The sequence below is a fragment of the Cataglyphis hispanica genome, chromosome 15 (assembly GCF_021464435.1).
Source record: "Cataglyphis hispanica isolate Lineage 1 chromosome 15, ULB_Chis1_1.0, whole genome shotgun sequence".
Lineage (NCBI taxonomy): Eukaryota > Metazoa > Arthropoda > Insecta > Hymenoptera > Formicidae > Cataglyphis > Cataglyphis hispanica.
Genome location: NC_065968.1, coordinates 2,811,821 through 2,831,633, shown reverse-complemented (window position 1 = coordinate 2,831,633; position 19,813 = coordinate 2,811,821). Strand labels below are relative to the sequence as shown.

The 19,813-nt window shown below is 33.7% G+C and overlaps 3 protein-coding genes across 3 annotated transcripts in view; 1 reads left to right on the top strand and 2 right to left on the bottom strand.

Annotated features, from left to right (window-relative positions):
* LOC126855160 (uncharacterized) overlaps window positions 1-11,052 on the top strand; it is a 29,111-nt gene extending 18,059 nt beyond the window's left edge. The window contains exons 3-6 of the mRNA XM_050602575.1: window positions 6,150-6,208; window positions 6,457-6,794; window positions 7,252-7,560; window positions 8,210-11,052. Coding sequence (XP_050458532.1) covers window positions 6,150-6,208; window positions 6,457-6,794; window positions 7,252-7,560; window positions 8,210-8,218 — 715 coding nt within the window. The 3' untranslated portion in view covers window positions 8,219-11,052. The remainder of the gene's footprint in view (window positions 1-6,149; window positions 6,209-6,456; window positions 6,795-7,251; window positions 7,561-8,209) is intronic.
* A 160-nt stretch (window positions 11,053-11,212) lies between these two features.
* On the bottom strand, window positions 11,213-13,229 carry LOC126855162 (putative SERF-like protein). The gene is made up of 3 exons (XM_050602576.1): window positions 13,062-13,229; window positions 11,916-12,027; window positions 11,213-11,809 (listed from the first exon to the last, which is right to left on the bottom strand). Exons 1-3 carry the CDS (start codon window positions 13,066-13,068, stop codon window positions 11,731-11,733), a joined length of 198 nt encoding a protein of 65 aa, XP_050458533.1. The 5' UTR covers window positions 13,069-13,229; the 3' UTR covers window positions 11,213-11,730.
* Window positions 13,230-13,620: 391 nt separating this feature from the next.
* Window positions 13,621-18,069, bottom strand: LOC126855114 (ribonucleoside-diphosphate reductase large subunit). Its single transcript, XM_050602501.1, has 11 exons — window positions 17,838-18,069; window positions 17,286-17,374; window positions 16,839-17,016; window positions 16,385-16,748; window positions 15,992-16,290; window positions 15,741-15,903; window positions 15,227-15,615; window positions 14,954-15,141; window positions 14,527-14,835; window positions 14,256-14,444; window positions 13,621-14,084 (listed from the first exon to the last, which is right to left on the bottom strand). Exons 1-11 carry the CDS (start codon window positions 17,929-17,931, stop codon window positions 13,812-13,814), a joined length of 2,535 nt encoding a protein of 844 aa, XP_050458458.1. The 5' UTR covers window positions 17,932-18,069; the 3' UTR covers window positions 13,621-13,811.
* Between the last annotated feature and the right edge of the window lie 1,744 nt (window positions 18,070-19,813).

Genomic DNA, 19,813 nt, shown 5'->3' with positions numbered 1-19,813 from the left:
GAATCGCAACGAGGGACAATTGCGTTGAAACTTCGCGAATTCTCCGATCGATCTAAATCTTACATATTGTACGCATTCGCGTCTTTTGTTTACTTGGAATAAAAATATCACGTATTATCGTTAATTTTTCAGAGAGAATCTTAAAGTTAAGGATGTTCTGGATGTACCATAGTAGCGAAATATTGTCAAAATTAAAAAGAAAACATGTTTCTTACGTTTATACCGTTTGAAAAATAAAAAAAAAAAATAAATTCGGGTTATGAAAAAAATTTAAGTCTCACAAAATAATATGGGTTTTGATGTCTTCGTAAAAGAAAATAGTTGTAATTAATATTTCTCCTAATTTATGGCAAAAACTTTTAATCGTGAATATCTCCCTCTGAAATCAAATTATTCGTTTTTCATTGCTTTTGCAATTGATTTCAGAGGGTATTCACGATCAAAATTTTTGTCATAAATTAGGAAAAATATTACAACTATTTTCTTTTGCGAAGACTTTAAAAACCATATTATTTTTTGATAATCTTAAGCCTCAATTTTTTTATAATCCGGATTTATTTATATTTTTTCAAATATAACCATAAACATAAGAATTTTTTTTTTTTTTAATTTTGACAGCTTACTATTGTACAGCCAAAACATTCTTAAAGCAACGCGCTTCTGATTTCCTGAGAATTCCAGTTCGCGAATAAACAGACATTCGTCAAAATTGCAAAATTTTCGAACAATCTATCTTCGATTTCAATTTTCCTTTTTTTATTCTTCTTCCAATAATTCACCGCTATTTATCTTTCTAAGTATCTTTGACACTTGCTAATAATTCATTAAAACCGGGGGGCAATTTTTCACTTGCCCGCTCGTTAATATTCTTCCTATCCTCGCAAAATCTCCCGAGTCCTTCACCGCGAAAGACATTCGTATCTCGCGAATCCTCTCCGCATTTTTCTTACAGATAATGAGCGCGTGCGAGGAATCGAAAAGATTGCACGAGAGAGAGAGAGAGAGAGAGAGGGAGAGAGCCTTTAGGGGATCCTTTAGGATTCGCGTTCCGCGAATATCGAGAGAGGGACGTTCTCTCGTCGTCGGAAGATGGACGCGATTTCACGTGGTCGGCGAGAAGAAGTCGATTGAAAATTGTTGTTGCGCTCGTAAAAAAATGCAATGCTACGTGCCGCGTAAGTTAATTCGCCTCAACCTTACACCTTTACCTTCGTGTCTCATCTCATCAGCCCCTCTCCCCCTCCCCGCCTCTCTCGCGTGTCATTACGTTGCCAATTTTGCGATCCACGCATTTAAGAAATGATTACTATTTTCATCTATGCGAGATTATCAGTCGAATCTCCCTGATTATAGCTGCATTATCAGTTTTTCTGCCTTTTTGACGGAAGGGGAGGGGAGTTATTTTTTTCATATATATATATATATATATATATATATATATATATAATAAATAAGAATTGAATAAATTGTTAGTTCCTCAAACATACAATTTGATATCATCTTTTTAACACCTTATATATATATATATATATATATATATAAGGTGTTAAAAAAGATGATATCAAATTGTATGTTTGAGGAACTAACAATTTTTATTCAATTTTTTATTAGACTGAGCGGAATGTGATTATCTAAAAATATGCGTTAGAAAGCTTGATTTCTTTAGAAACTTTTTAATTTTTTAATTTTATTTTTTTTGTAAAATTAATAGTTTAAAAAAAAAAATAAAATAAAATACATTATTATTCACAGTACCGTGCTAAACAGCATAGATTTCCATTTACAGAAGAAGTTGAATTTTAGAATTAAAAAAAAAGGATGCAAAACAAAATTATAATAAATGTTTCAAAAACACACAATTATAACTTAAAAAAAAAAAAGCCTAATTTTTACCTCCTCTGAAGGAATGGGATATAAGAGTATATATGAGTTTATATGAAAGACTACCCTTAATTTTCGACAAAGAATCAGCTCCTAAAATTGTTCACTCTTATTTAGAAACACCCTGTATATATATATATATATATATGTATATCGTCACCCCATCGCAATCGCACCGGCAGTGCCAATTACCAAGGCACCCTGTATACTCGGCGCGGCGCGACGATATCCCGCGGTAACCGCGCGGCGTCGAGAATTGGGTGCCCGTAGTTGGGTAGCAGCGAGCGCGAGCAACGGCAGATACGACCCAGGCTAGAAACGACCAGGATGAGAGAGAGAGAGAGAGACAGAAAGAGAGAGAGAGAGAGAGGTTGGAAACTGGTGATGCCCGCAAAAAGCATGGCAGACAGCGCCGATCGTTTTTGCTCGGCGTCAGCCGCGCGTTCCTACCGCCGCATCGTCGTACTTCGTGGTGGGTACATCGTTCTACCCTCTCGCTTCCTCCCGCCCCTCCCCTCCCTCCCTCCCTCCCTCCCTTCCGCTATAGCGTTTCCCATCCTTCCCTCTTTGTCCTCCTCTTTCTCTCTCTCTCTCTCTCTCTCTCTCTCTCTCTTTTTCTCACACTCTCTCATTTTCGCTCCCTTCTCTCGTCTCAGCTTCCCTCTGTCTTTCTCCTCTCGCCATGACGTTTGGGTTGTCGCGATCCATCTATCTGTCCATCTCTCCTGTCTCTGTTTGCGTGTTCCATTCAGGATCGCGCAAACGGATGGGGATTATCATCTCCTGCTCCTCCTTCGCGGTTTACGTATCCAGGAAAATGGATTACATTCGTATCGCTGGGAGGGAATTAGCGGGGACCGTCTCGTGGAGGATCCATTCCAGAATCGAGGCTCCGTCATTAACTTCATCATCGGCTGTCAGGATTGACCAGTAGGGAGAATTGGACTGAAAAGCGAAAGGCGATATTGGAACCAATCGGATGTCCCACGAGAGACGAGATGATAAAAGTGCCTTCAATTCGACATTCAGCGCGCCGAGACTTCATTTTTTTTCATCCAACCATCACTGCAATAACTCTGATCGCAATTCGCGAATATATTTTTTTCCCCTCGCTGCCTAAAGGATGCAAATTTGTTTGCTCGCGGGTCCTTATTTGGAGTCCGAATTGTGAGCGTACCTTGCTACCTTGCGCTAATCTTCGGGAGCGTCTTCTGATCGCACGAACCAAAGATTACCTCAACTTCTCTCCTCCTTCCACGGATCTTCCACGCGCGTTTCTCCTCGCAGCCTTGGATCCCGAGTGTATCTTCGAGCTCTCCTTCTTAAGAACATCTCCGCGGCCCCTGACAGGCTTGACTAATGGTCATCCTGCATCCGCCCTCCGGCTTTATATCTCTCCTTCTCGCTCTCTCCTTATATGCTTCCGCGCGTCCACGCAACACGATGTCTCCGTCTCTTTCGCAGGACGGCGATATCAGCTCCTAGCGTTTTTAGTTAGCGCTAACTAAAGGGATCAGCGAGTTTTCTAACTTGTCCGATGATCCTAGAAGCGAGCGATTTCTTTCGGCTAGATATTTTAACGAGAAGAGAAAGAGAGCAGCGAGAGAGAGAGAATCAAACTTACACAAATATAGAGGGTGTTAAAAAAAAAGAGTCACATATTTTGAGAGCAGGTAGTATTGATCAAAACAAGAAGAAAAGGTCTAATTAAGGATCCTACAATTAAGGAGTATTTACTAGTTTTGCAGGCAGCGTTATAAGAGGTGATCTAAGTTTCCATTCATCGTCACGCATTTTTCAGCTCTATGTCTCAAAGAATCACGCATTCCTTCAAACACACTTGGATTTACTGCCTACCTATAAACCCAATGTTATTACAACCCGATATCACTATAACAAAACTAGTAAATACTCTTTTGTTGGCATTGTAGAGGCGACAATCAGTGAGAAAAGGGCTCAAGTAAAAAGATGGCCTGTATCTTCGAAGATTGTAATTGTAGGATCCATGTTAATTAGACTTTTCTTCCTCGTCTTGATCAATATTACCCACTCTCAAAATATGTAACCCTTTCTTTGAACACCCTGTATAAATTTAAATAAAAATTTTTGTGAATAATGTATTGAAGAAAAGATAATGATATAATCTTGCATTTTTTATACATTTTTTGTTTCTCCAAATTGTTGAATGCTGAGAAAAAAATACCTTGCCATTATTAAGAATATTGTTTATTAAGATTATCAAAAATATGTATCAAAAAAAAAAAAAATTCTAATAGCCTCTCTGTCACTAAATAAAAGGAATCTCCCTCTCCCTTATCCGTAGTTGCAGCATACAATTCCGTAAAACATGAAACGTACATTTTATAGGCCTCTTCTTTGTCGGTATTACAAATTTAAAAAACTTAACATTGTTGGAACGATAAAATGTCGTAATCATTTATTTATTCGCGAAGCGGTCGTTGCGAGATAAAACGTACCGACGAAGTAGAAAGGAGGATCGACCAGTCTTTCTTTTTTCTTTTTTTCTTTTTTTTTCTTTTACAAAAGAACAATTCAACCGACCTTCGGAAATTCACATTTTTATTTTCAACAATGTAGCCTATTGTAAAACCGAACCCTTTCCCCAATTAAAAAATACAACCTACGAGCTGTATAGTCATTTATCTCGACCTGGCTGTATTATCTCTTCCTTTCTTCGATTTTCCAGAAATGACGAAAGTCGAAGGATGTTCGTTTCTTACTTAAGAAGGAGAAGAGCCATAATTGATATCACAAGTAACATTATTTCGTCTTTTTGAATTTTGTGAAAATTTATTTGTCATGCTGCAAAATTGATCCCGAGACAGGCCATCTTTTTGTATTCTTCTCGTTTACTTCAAGTCAAGTTTTACGAAATAGCTTTGTAACATCATATGATTTTTTATACATCGATGCAACCCGTTCGGCCTGTCTTGGCACGCGATCGTAAAATTCTGCATAGTCCTCATAAATTAATTAAGGATGTTTTGGTTGTACAATAATAGCAAGAAGCCCGTCAAAATAAAAAAAAAATATTTCTTAAGTTTATACTGTTTGAAAAATCAAATAAATAAATAAATGAAAATATTTCTAAAGTTTATACTGTTTGAAAAATCAAATAAATAAATAAATAAATGAATTATAAAAAGAATTAAAGTATCACAAAATAATATTTGATGTCTTAATAAAAGAAAATAGTTGTAAAAATTGTTTTTTTTCTAATTTTTGATAATTAATATTTGATCGTAGAAATCCTCTGAAATAAATTGCAAGAAACAAAAAAAGAGTAATTTGCAGAAAGAGAGAGAGAGATAATATTTTTTTAGTAAATAAAAAAAAAAACTTTTAAACGAATAAATGAATATAAATCAAATTTTGCAGAAATATTTACTAGAGTTTTCTTAATACATGTAAATAATTTAATTTTGCTGAAAATGTTTTTTCCTTGTCAAATCTGTCAATAGCTACAATACGCGATTTTCCATAATTAATACTTAGAACAGTCTATGAAATTTTTATTGTTTTTGTCACATGACAATGTTTTGATATATGACACAAACATTCTTAAACAAGGTGAGGAAGCATTCTCGTGCGGAGATTCGAAAGAATATAAAGAGAGAAATTATCCTATGCATTTTTGTTTTTCTCGCTGTTTACATTTTACATATATCGTAGAAAAGATTGAGATTTGATTGAGATAAAAGTTGCGTTATAAATAATTTTTTTTTACTTAGACGATTAGATTGCTCCGATTAGATATGCTCAATCATTCACATTCCACTGCTTCTTTCCGATGTGATTCGTACTCGTTTGTTGAAATATTTATGCAATTTTCATTAATCTGATACACACGCATATGCGCATATATATGTTTGTAATAACAAATCGCAGGAAGGAGATATCCGCCTTCATATTTTTCAGCGCTATCAATACCGTAGATCCTCTTTTTTTCATTTTCTGTTATTACGGCGAGGAAATAATAGATAATATCTGCGCTTCGACGTAAAAACAAGCGCGTGAGCAAATAAATTCTCGTGCGGTTTTTAAAATATATTTTTGCCGATTTCGCGAATGAAAAATTCGTCTCGTTAAATAATAAAATATATAGGAAATTTAATATATGCAGAAACATATAATAAATTGCAATTTGTTCGATATCGAAATGTGTGAGAAAAATAAAATTTATAATCGAATAGCCTAAGACACATTTTTTTTCTCTTCAATAATTTGAAGGACTCTTTATGTTTCAGTAAGCAAGCTGTATTTGATGGAAAGAAACCTATTAGAGGTGGCATACCATTCGTTTTCCGTAAGTAAATAGGCAGTATAATGTGTATAAGAAAAGAAAAAGATATTATTTGATTTTAATTTCTTTTCGTTCAGAGCTGTCATTTTTATTAACAGCGTTAAAGTAAAAGACAAAGGAAATTATGGGAGCATCTTTAGAGAGACAAATTCTAATTAAAACGAACAAAAAATTAACTCTTAAATCTTGCTTTTAAAGATGTAGAAAATTACAGCGACACTTTTGATCTGATATGCACGTTATTTCCACAGCACAATTCGGAGCATGGTCGTATGGACCGGCCCATGGCTTTGCCAGAATCATCCGTTGGAATGTGGAGAAGTCACCGGAACGATTGCCCAGCGGCGACATCGAGGCGATATTCTCGATAATGGACAGCGAATGTACGCGACAGATGTGGAATTCACATTTCAGATTAACGTACAGGCTAATATTGCGCGAGAAGGAATTACATTTCAATATCGGCGTGTATAATCCAAGCAGAGATGACACGTTCAGCTTTAATTTGCTCCTACACACTTATTTCAAAGTGCCGGACGTCAGGAGATGCCAAATCACAGGGCTGCACGGGTGCACGTTCATCGACAAGGTAGCGAAAATTTTCTGCTTTTTATTTTTCTGAAAATTAAGCCGATAATTAAAGTGTAATTTAATCGAGATTTCTTACTGCGATTATTAAAGAGCCGCTTATTTTTTAATTAATTATTCCTTCTCTCGACATGAACGATATTGTTTTATATAATTTTTTATTTTTTTATTTTTAATATTTTTTATAATTATTTAAATATTACAATTTTGTTGGCAGCAGTTCTTGGGGAGTTCTCTTTTTTTAATATTTTTTATTATTTTTCAATTAATTATTCCTTCTCTCGGCATCATCGGTGAAGAAATAATTATTTCTTAATTAAACCGTAAAAATTTATCATTAAATTTCAAATCAATGCTGCGATATTAAATATATATAATATATTTTAAATATATAAATATATATAACTTTACTCATCGCACTGCCACTCACAAAATGTTTCGTTCTCGCTCACGCACAGACCAGGGACAATCAAATCTTTCAAGAAGGCCGCGATGTCGTCACGGTGTGCGAATGGACCGACAGGATCTATCAGAACACGCAGCCGGAGCATATCATCACGAATGTCGTTTCCGGTAGAAAGATGCGCGTGCAAAAGTACAACTTTCCCGACACCGTCGTGTGGAATCCCTGGCAGGAGAAGGCACGCGACATTCCGGATTTTGGCGACGACGAATTTCCCAACATGATATGCGTCGAGAGCGGACACGTCAGTAGTCCGGTCATACTGTTGCCGGGGACGGCCTTTGAAGCGAGCCAGATATTGCAGGTACTAACCGTCCCGATCAGTAATCACGTATCAAATCGGATGCGATTACCATGCCGATCCGATATCATTACAAATTTCGGATGATCCTGCGAATGTATCACTGTAATGCAGGCTAAATCAATAGAGAAGGAGAAAATCAATATTAAAATTATCATTGTTATACCACGCGACTCCGGTGAATTTCATATTGTAAGCGTATTAATAAAATATTATCATAACACATCATCAGATTATATATAAATATTATTAAATTATTAAATATTAAATTTTGTATTCTAAATAAACCCTCCTTTGAAATTGAAATTTTCATTTGGAAACATAAAAAAAAAATCTCTTGTAAAAATCTTATATGAGCTAATGCGACGAGTTTAATGCTATGTTAATTTTATAAAGCATAAACAGCGATACTGGAGCAATAAAGAAGTAGCTGCGAATGTCACACAATATTTATTCGTTTGATATAAATTCGCGCAAACTAATAATTATTCTTACAATAATGTAAGATATATTCGAGATATTAAAAAAGAATGTTGCTGGAAATGTGATCTGAGAGATGAAAAAGTCCCTGATGATCAAACGATTACGTTGCGAAGCAATAGAAAATCAGAATTTCATGATCTTGGTGACTTCGCGCTTGACCTTGTTTCAGGTGATGTGAGTAGAGAGTGGACCGACGTCACACGTCAGTACCGGAGGCAGTACCAATTCGTTGCTGCCGACGTCTTCTTCATCGTCCGCGGTCTGGCCAGCGGGCGCTGGCTGGCTCTACATGCCGCCACCACCGCCACCACCCCCGCCGCCCCCGCCGCCACCCTTACCGTCGCATCCATCGCACCCATCCCATTTACACTCGCATTGCGTTGCCCAGACTTGCACGATATGCTCTTTGAATCTTTAGACACGCCGAGAGATTCGCCTGCAAACGCGAACGAGCTTTTGGATCTAGATGTTTTTTTTTTCGAAAGATCTATACGTAGACCACTGTACACAGTGGAAAACGTATCTTTCCTTTCGACATATTCGAAGAAGTGATGATTCGCGTAGTAAAGAAGAATAATTTGGTTAATCTTGTCGAAAAATTTTTTATTTCGTCGACTACATTCGCTTGTTTTCATCTTTTGCGTTTTATCTGAAAACATTCAAAATCAACCGAATCTCAACGAGAATGTGAGGAATCGATCGATCTATCTCTCTTTGGTTCCCAAACAATAATAATAATAAAATGTACAAGATTTATAAGTGAGTTGCTTTTCCAACATCGCTTGTTGCGATAAAGATAACGTTATCTCGCTTGCGACGTCTATTCTTTTTTTTTTTATCAAAGATATTGTAAAGCTACAGGAAGGCATTCGTGTATATAAATATTACGCGAAACAAAATAGTATCCTTTTGTTTGGTTTTCGAAGGACACTGTCCTAAAGAAACGATCGTTCTAAAGTTTCATCGATCCGTTACAAATATTTACATATACATTCCGTACATCCCGCTATTTAGATAGAAAACAAAAGAGTGATATAAATCACGTCTCTTATTTCTGACTCATCATTTTTGAATATTAGTACACGATACATTGTTTATAGGCATATATGGCATACATAAATTGGCATGTAAGCGACTTTGCATGTGCGATAATACTTTCATTATAAATTTTCCAAGTATTGTGATGTAGTTATTTGTTAGTTTCGATAAACGATGATTCTATCGGATTTATTTGCTACAAGATATATATTTGAAATTCGTAAAAGGCAGGAAATGCACTTTGTGTGATGTATTTTTTGTTATACAGATATCTGCAATAGAAATTTCATAGAAACTTTCAGACATATATTTTCAGGATTATTTATATATTTAGATATACATAATTGAAAAGATAATTAAGAAAATTTGAATACCTTGTGCCGAATCTATTCCATATTAGACAAAAAATGATTTTAAAGTACAAAACATCTGCTGTAATTTGATTAAAAGATTAATTATTTATGACAAAAAAAAAGTTTTCTTGTCATAATTATTTAATATTGATTTTTTATCATTTTTTTAAAGACAATGGATGGAAACGCGCGCGCTTATACTAACGCAACATGTACATGAATCTGTTCAATTTGCAATACATAATTTATCTATAAACAATACAAAATATGGTGCTATTATTGCGAATATAGTATTATAATGATAAATAGCAATACATGCACACACAGTAGATAAGCTTAGTCGACATTTCTCTGCAATTTCAAATATAATCTTCTTTCAAAATTTTTTATTCTGAAAATATCGCATTTTGCGGTCACATCTTTCCACGTGCAAGAAGAAACATCATCGAAATAGATATAAGTAAATATATTTATACCGTAACATATTGATTGCGATATTATTATAAAAATTATACATGTGTATACGGAACATTTGTAAAGACTAATGAACAGGTTGACAAGGGAAATAATATTCTGCCGCCCATTTCTAGAAAATTGTATTATCATCGAGAGCTTGAGACACTATCCGAATACTTGATCGAAACTCAGTTTAAGTGTGATGGCGAGTTTAATAAGTTAGTTGAAATTAATTTTATATTGAAATTAATTAAATTTTTAAACAAACCTCGAACATTTTACTCGAATTCGACAATTGTGAAATTGACAAAAGTAAATAAGCATATTTTTTTTAATATAAATATTTTACGTTACTAAAAAAAAGAATTATTATTGTGAATTAATAAAAACACGCAAAATTGTAAAAGTATGTGTCGATAAAAAGAGAAATCGGCAAAACTACGGATCTATTTTATATATATATATTTTTTTTTTAATCATATAGCCAAGCACACGCGTGTATCATTTATTACCCGAATATACATTCCAAGTGACAATTTCTTGCGTTGTATGAATTCCCGATGTCACTTATGTAACATTAAAAACAATATCACGTGTAAATTCTCTTCGCAGATAGACTTTCACATATTAGTAGTGTATCATTATAATTAAAAGTAAATGCTCAATATATACCGTGTTATTCTTCGCATATTACGGACTTTGAGAGCTAAATGAAATAAAAAGAAAAGAAAAAAAAAACACGAACGAAACGTTCCTGCTTATAGATGTGTTAGAAACGTGAAAATACAGCCTAGTAAAATCCGAGTACGCAATTAATGTAACTATCCGGAATGAAATAATTCAATTTCGGGATCTTTGCGCTGAGTATGCTGTACTCTCAAGAGGGTTTCTTGGTCTTTAGAGGCTAGACAATACATTCATCATTTAGTATAGCGTACATTCTCTTTCCTCGCGCACTGTTAGCGAATTAAGATTCGGTCTTCCATCCGCAGTGACGTTTATCGAATCGCATCGTACACTCTCATTCTCTCATTCGACTCAATGTTAATAATCACAAATATTTGTAATTAAAGCGAAGTTATGAAAAAAAAATTCGCGATTAAAATTAGTACGTTAAGAAAGTGTACTCTTTTTTGGGAAAGTGCAATAAAAATATGGGAAATAATTGTACAATCTCAACCTTTTCACCTTCTTTTACTAGCTTATATTCTTAATATCTCTATCACTAATCGTTATTTATGATTATTATAGTATCGTAACGAATAAAGTATCGAAAAATATTACATTTATCGTACTTGGGATGGAAAATTTAAGAATTATACGTGTTAAACTTTGAACAGTTTATTACGAGCGAAAGAGAACGATGGCAAGCATATACGTATCTAGTAGTCGCTCGCTCCTTACACATTTAATTAGATAACATATTAAATAAGTATGCGAAAATTTGAATTTACAGATTGAGAAAATTAGTACTACAAACGTCGTATTATTTAATTAATATCCTTATACCTAGAAAAATCAGTCAAACGCGCATTTTCTTTGACTGAATTTAGCTGTAGGTAACGTCGAGTTTTATACACATACGGCTATATAACTGTTTTTCTGAGCAATGTATAAATAACAAGATAATCGAGGCTAGGTCCTGCAGTGTGTCATACAACTGATATAGTTGTGTACGGCCGACAATGGAAAAATTCTTAAACGTCAAAAGCATGACGATTCCCTTTTGCATTTTTGGTAAGCATCAACCTTCGTGTCTCTTATATCCGTGATTCTTTTTAACATAACCGTCGCAGTGTGTGATAATCGTTTTTATCGTAAAAATTTATACACCTCCCTTGAATTATCTCGCCGCCTGCTTAGACTTATCTGGTTGTTCCTGTTGTTTCTTAAGTTGTTTCTCTCTCATTCGTTCCGCGTCACTGTAAGCACGAAAGTATATAAGTTATGTCACAAGTATTATTAAAAAATTATGTGATAAATAATCAAATATAATTCATTTGTTTAAGCTCTTTTAAGAACGTTTACCGTGCTTTACGTTGCTCCAAGGAAAGACCTTTATTACTGTCCTGCTCAGACGCTGCCTTCTTTTGCGTTTTTTTCAAGTTCTTGGCTCGTGCTAGTTCACGTTGATTTCCACCTACGACGCAGTTAAACGTATAAATATTTTTTTAAACGTTTCTTGAAACGTCAGATTTAAAATTCGTTCGAATGCGCTGTACGCGCATGCGCAAATCTCGCCTTCCTCGAACCGAATTAGTAAAATGGTGGCGCAGACGCGCAACGCACTCGTACATTACTCCAAAATTATATTAAAGGCCAACTGCAACTGAACAGTACACACCGATCGATCCACGCGACCCACGAATCGAATCACCCGCGATCACTCGACAATAATTCTTTCATCCATGCCCCTACCTTTCTTTTTTTTATCCGAGAAACGCTGCTACTTATGACAAAATGGCGGCGAGTAAAACAAGTGAAGTGAGCTACGACATGGAGCAGATGTTCCACCATGTTCACTCGTACATTCGGAATCGAGCAGTGTTAAAATCGAATATCTCCGCATACACTAAAATACTGAAATGGATCGCTTGCGTCGTCGGGTAGATCGCAGTGAAGGATTGTCGCGACATGTCGTAGCGTGCATCGAGGTTAAAAGTGAAACTCCCGAAAACTAAATCAATCAGCGTGTATAAAAAGTAAAACTATTCCGATTAAATTACCATTATTATTATTATTATTATTATTATGTTCTCCTTTTTCTTTTTTACTTTTCAAATTGAAAATTCTCGAGTGTTTTCTCGCAAAATAATCGAGATTTAAATAAATAAACATTCGTGAAAAGACACTTTTCTTATCGCTATCATGTCCAAAAATCTCGACGTTTCATTCCGAAATATCCTGTGAAATGAATGTTGTTCGGGAAATGAAATTTTGTCGGTGTGCTCCATTTCTCGAATTTTATTTGCTCGCGCCAGCGACAAATCTCTGCGAGAGCACGCGATTCATAATTTCATTTTTTCTCTCTCTCTCTTTTTCGTGAGCCTGTTATTAACATTAAATGACAATGGCAGCCGCGAAAGTTAGGAACTCGTTTCGTTATTCTTTCTCACGTCGAATTGTCACCGCACAGACATCATTTGACAGCTCGAGGGTTCGGTTGGAACTTACGGGTCATGTTTTTTAGTTCTTGATCTCCGATAAGCAAGTACTTGGAAATTCAATCCGCCCGAATTGAGGTGTGCGAAACGCACGGCCGAACGATCCACGCACGGGGTCTCTTGCGGACTAATTTCCAAACCAAAATAAATATGGTTCTGCGTCGTCTCCGTAACCCCTACGGCGATTGCAGTGATGCCACGTGTTCCTAGCTAGTGACATTAGACACACCGCTCGGTCGCGATTGTCATTCGCGTTCGAAGCGAGATGACAGACATCAAATTACTCCGAATACTAGTTCGACAGAAATAAAAATTTCTAACGTTAATTTACATAAAAATTGTAAAATCGAATAAAGATTTTTTTTCGTCGTATTTTGCTCGATTCCAATATTCCTACGTATACTGTAGCTCTTCTTTTATATTCCAAGAAGATGAAATAAAATTTTTCAAATACATACTTGGAAATATTGTTTATCCTACAAGATAAATTTTCATATCTATTGCAGATATTCTGGAAAAGTGGACGTGCTTGGAAAAAATTATTGTAATTCATGTAAATTCCTGTAAACAATATTAAACAAATTTAATTTAAATTTATTGATTCGTGCGCCGATGTCTACCAAATAACATCTTATTAGATATAATTAAATTTAGAATTCTTGATATGTGGAAAAAAAAACATGCTTATATAATTTACAAAAATAGAAAACATTTCATATATATCTGATGTGAGAGAATGTTCGAGAAAAGATAATGTCGTTCATGAACTGCACGACATGCAATCCTCTCCATTATTACGCGAACAAACGAACATCGTTTCTAAGTTTTTACTCGCTTCTTGACTTAATTGATTTCGTTTTTCAACATTGTCATCATTAGCATCATTTTTCTTGGGGGACTGAACGGGGCTATTAGTGATAGTGGATGAGTTAGATATGGAATCATTAATTCGTAATTTAGATGTATCCACTGTAAATTGTATAGGATTTGCAGCTGGCTTTGTTCGCAGATAGTACATGCCAGTCTTTAGGCCCTGTAAATAATAATATATTTTTGACAATTTGTACGGCTCTGTTAGTTCGTTTGATTAAAAGGATTGATATAATTTAGAAAAAAAAATTGTCATCTATTCAAGCGATCTATTGTGAACTAAAAAATGCCGACAAAACAAAACTACATTAATACATTGCAATATTTCACTTACGCTTCTCCAACCAAAGAAATGCATTGATGTGAGTTTCTCAGTTGTTGGGTCCCCTATATGAATATTCAGAGATTGCGACTGATCGATAAAAGCTCCACGATCGGCCGCCATTTCGAGAATTACTTTTTGCGGTATCTCCCATACAGTCTTGTAGAGTGCTTTCAGATCATCAGGAATACGTTCAATGTTCTAAAAAATATATTTTCTTAAAATTACAATCACAAAAAATTTTAATGCAAGAAATAATAACAAGAGACAATTAAAATCGTACTTGAACGGATCCAAAGCTTGCAAGGATTTCATTTTCCATGTCCTTGTCCCATAATTTTCTGGCTGTTAGATCTCGCAATAAATGAGGATTGACCATGACGTATTCTCCCGACAATACGCGTCTTACATAGATATTACTCGTGTACGGTTCGATAGATTCGTTATTCCCTAAGATTTGTGCCGTCGACGCCGTTGGCATAGGTGCAATCAAAAGCGAATTTCTTACTCCATGCTTTGCGATTTTCTTCTTCAATTCATTCCAATCCCATAAATTTGTTGGCTTAACGTTCCACATATCATACTGGAGGATCTGACAAGGAATTATTATGTTACGATTGCAGTGTATAGACTAAACATGATTCGCGCAGTTATAAATAAATTATATATATATATAAACATGATTAAAACAAACACAGTTACAAACTTACCCCTTTGCTAACTGGACTACCTTTATATGTTCCGTAAACGCCTTTTTCCGCAGCTAACTCACAACTCGCTTCCAAGGCACCATAATAAAGAGTTTCAAAGATTTTGATGTTAAGTTCTTTTGCCTCTTGGCTTTCAAATGGAAACCGCATTAACAAGAAGGCATCCGCTAAACCTTGTATTCCAATACCTGAAGACACATGCACTTTTTATATTTCACCAGCTCATTATATGATGCTTACAATATTTGATAATCAAAAGACTTATAATCTTACCAATAGGTCTATGTCTTTGATTAGATGTTTTCGTTTCTAAAATGGGATAAAAATTGACATCGATAACTTTATCCAAATTACGAGTAACGATTTTTACAACTGTTTTAAGTTTATCAAAATCAAAAGTCTTGTTATTCGTATTGACAAACATATTGACTGCAATAGATGCCAGATTACACACAGCAACTTCTCCAGGGCCGGAGTATTGAATAACTTCAGTGCACAAATTGCTGCACTTGATTGTACCAATGTGTTGATGATTAGATTTTCGATTGCAGTGATCCTTATAAAGCATATAAGGAGTTCCAGTTTCTACTTGCGCCCTGAGAATGGCGACCCATACATCCCTGGCCTGTACTTGCTTTTTATAGCGACCTTCCTTTTCATATCTATAAAAACAATGTATGTGTAGGTATAAATTTATTTATAAAATTTATTGCAGAAAGATATGTAAGTCATAATTTTATTAATTTGTTAATAGAAAGGAGATAACTGCTAATGCGTATGTGCGTACCTAGTATACAGATCTTTAAATTCTTCACCCCAAACATCAGCCAAGCCAGGAGATTCAGATGGACACATCAAGCTCCATGTTTCATCATTATATACACGTTCCATAAAAAGATCTGGTATCCATAAACCATAAAACAAATCTCTAGCTCGCATATTTCCATCCCCTGTAAAAGAAAGTACACAATACATAATAGCATATAAAACCACCAGTCAATGTGAAAAAAGGAAAATAAGAAAAAAAGAAACAATTACCAATGTTTCTCTTAAGCTCTAGAAAATCAAAGATATCAGCATGCCATGGCTCCAAATAAATAGCAAATGCTCCTGGTCTTTTATTTCCACCTTGATCAACATAAATAGCCATATCATTGTACAATTTTAAAACAGAAACCAAGCCGTTGGTTGTATCCGTATTGTCTTCTGTGCTTTTTGTACGAATGCAATGTACATTGAGTCCTATTCCACCAGCATATTTGCTAATAAGCGCACATTTTTTTAGTGTACCATAAATACCTTTTAAGCTATCGTCGTCAAGCGTTAAAAGGAAGCAGCTGTAAAAAAATAATTCTAATTAAAATAATTTTAAAACATAAATTTATATTATAGAGATAATATTATAGAGATAATCAATGCTATTACAATTACCTGGACATTTGCTGCTTATTAGTACAGGCGTTAAATAGTGTTGGTGAAGCATGTGTAAAGTATCTTTCGGACAAGTAGTTGTATGTTTCTATAGCTTTGTCAATGTCATCCTTGTGAATACCGACAGCTACTCTCATCAACATATGTTGAGGTCTCTCTACTATCTTGCCATTAATTTTCAACAGGTAGCTTCTCTCAAGTGTCTTAAAACCAATATAATTATAATTGAAATCTCGATCGTATATTATGGCAGAATCTAGTCTTTCCGCATTATTCTTAATAATGTTGTAATATTGTTCACTGATTATATGTGTATCACGATGTGTGACAGGATCCTTGGCATGGTACAAGTCATGTATGACCTCTGTAAAAATAAACAACAGAATTATATCATATCATTTTAATACATAAAGATACAAAATTGACTTGAATAAATACATCTATGATATCATACCACTAAAACTCTTTTTAGTCTCTTTATGTAGATTAGATACATCAATCCTTGCAGCCAATATAGCATAATCGGGATGATTAGTTGCCATGGTAGCTGCAGTTTCAGCTGCCAGATTATCTAATATAACTGTAGTTACTCCAGAATATAAACCACGTATTACTTGAATCGCGACAGCAGACTGCAAATAATAAATTCACTCATTATATACAAATGAATATTGTTAAAAATTTATAAAATTTTACTCTCTGTTATATATATGCATATATTATATATTATATATGCAATATTATTTTTATTAAAAAGATATAAAATATAATAATATAGAAGTTTATATACATATATACTTTTCTTAATTATATACATATACAATATACACATTGCATATACTGTTCTATTTTATATCATTATATTATAAAATTATATACAATAGATATGCAATATACTTACTGGATCCACATAATTCATATCCAAATTATAACACTGTTTGGCAATTCTTGAAGTGATTTTATCAAAATGGACATCCTCCTTTCGTCCATCTAATGAAAATAATTATTTTAATTCATGTTTTATGTTTAAATATCTTTAATAAAAATTTATATAGTCATATATAAAGATATTCATTTATATATTTTTATATATACACACAATATTAAAATAAAACTAACCAATAGTTTAATTTTTCCCAAATTATTAATTTTCTTTACTTTATAATCCATTTTCCACAAACACACATATAGTTCAAATTTTTTTATATGTATATATACAATTTTTTTTACAGGTCAGGCAATATTTATATATTATATATAGTTATTATTTATAATAGTTATTATTTATAACAATATATTATATAAATAGAATTAGAATTATTTCGCTAAAAATATATTTTCTTTTTTTTTTCAGATTAAAAAGTGCCCGCACAGTATATAAATGGAACTTTCTAACACAACTTCATCTAGCCAACAAAGGAACGCGATCATGATTAATCGGTTAAATACTTACTGCGCTTAATAACATACATCTTTCCTTTGACTGGCATTTTTGAAGAGAAATCATTATTAGTTTGGAAAGAAGGCTCTTTCGCGTTTGACTCCATCCTATATTAATCAAAGATTGATACAAATTCCTTTTCCTACGATTCGAGTTGATACCGATCGAAAAACTAACAAATGGATTCTCTGCCAGATTTCTTCGTCCATCGAGAGAAGTTTAGGCGCGAAACGGAAGAATATTTGTCATGCGCATTGCGATTCATCGATTCTAACTAATAGTGAGCGTGCTTCTTGGATTGCGTTCAAAAATCTATTCAGACTAAAGCAGCGTTTGATTGACCAATTATATATATAAGATAAAAATATCTTGTCTTCTAGTTGGTCAATAAAATCCCTATATTTTTTGTTCCGATTCAATCAATTCTAAAATCTTTTATTCTGATTGGTCAATCAAACTATTATTTCGAGTAGTTTTCTGAACTCACTTCGTGTGATGCATTTTGAGTCATCAAAATTGATCAATTTTGTAATTTAAATAAAAGTGAAAATTACAAAAACATATTTATTAGGTTTGGACCAATTAAATTATAAATGTTTAGTAAATTTGCTCAATTTTTGTAATTTTCATCATTACAATTACAGAGTTGATACCCAATTCTTTTATGAACTGCTCATTATCAGTTATCGAATGCTTATCTTTTAATATAGATAAAATTATTTAATTTATACTATGTTATCACAGCATGATTATTGTGACAGAGAAATTTTTTGTGATGCAAAAATTGATTTGATGTGGACATAAAATTGCATCAAATTGCATTCGATATCTGATATGTGATATATAATAAAATGTTAGTGTGCATTTTATTGTATAATAATAAAAATGACTGTGCGTGCGTGCGTGAACACAAAATGTAGTGTAACAGCGAAAGCGATTTTACATTTATATGTTATGCTATAAAATGTCAATGTACATATATAATAGTCTGTAAATTAATATATATATATTTTGTAATCTTTAAAAAACTAATAAACTATATTAATTATACAAAACGCATATGTCTTTTGAATGAACATACCCATCTATTCCCATATATCCTTGTCATGTCACACCCACTTCTTTATTAATTATATATTTTTTTGATACGTTTTTGCCGATTTTTTATCCTTGAAATTTTTAAAACTACTTTTCTTTAAATCAATTATCAAAGGAATAATCAAAAAAGATGGCACAAACTCAAATTTAAATTACGCAAAATTTAAAACTTTGAAATTCACAAATGTATCAGAAGAACATAATTAGCAAGGAGGTAGCACAAATCAAAATTTTAAAAAGCGCAAAAATTTAAAACTTTGAAATTCGTAAAAGTATCAGGACAATATGATCAGCGAGAAGGTGAACCAAATTAAAATTTAAAAATAGCGAAAATTAAAGTATCAAAATTCGCAAATGTATCAGGAGAACATGATCAGCAAAGAGGTGGCGTATCAGGAGAACATAATAAGCAAAGAGGTGGCACAAACTAAAATTTTAAAAAGCGCAAAAATTTAAAGCTTCAAAATCCACAAATGTATCAGGAGAACATGATCAGCAAAGAGGTGGCATATCAGGAGAACATAATAAGCAAAGAGGTGGCACAAACTAAAATTTTAAAAAGCGCAAAAATTTAGTTTCTAAATTCGCAAAAGTATCAGGAGAACATGATCATAAAAGAGGTGGCGTATCAGGAGAACATAATAAGCAAAGAGGTGGCACAAACTAAAATTTTAAAAAGCGCAAAAATTTAGTTTCTAAATTCGCAAAAGTATCAGGAGAACATGATCATAAAAGAGGTGGCGTATCAGGAGAACATAATAAGCAAAGAGGTGGCACAAACTAAAATTTTAAAAAGCGCAAAAATTTAAAGCTTCAAAATCCGCAAAAGTATCAGGAGAACATGATCATAAAAGAGGTGGCGTATCAGGAGAACATAATAAGCAAAGAGG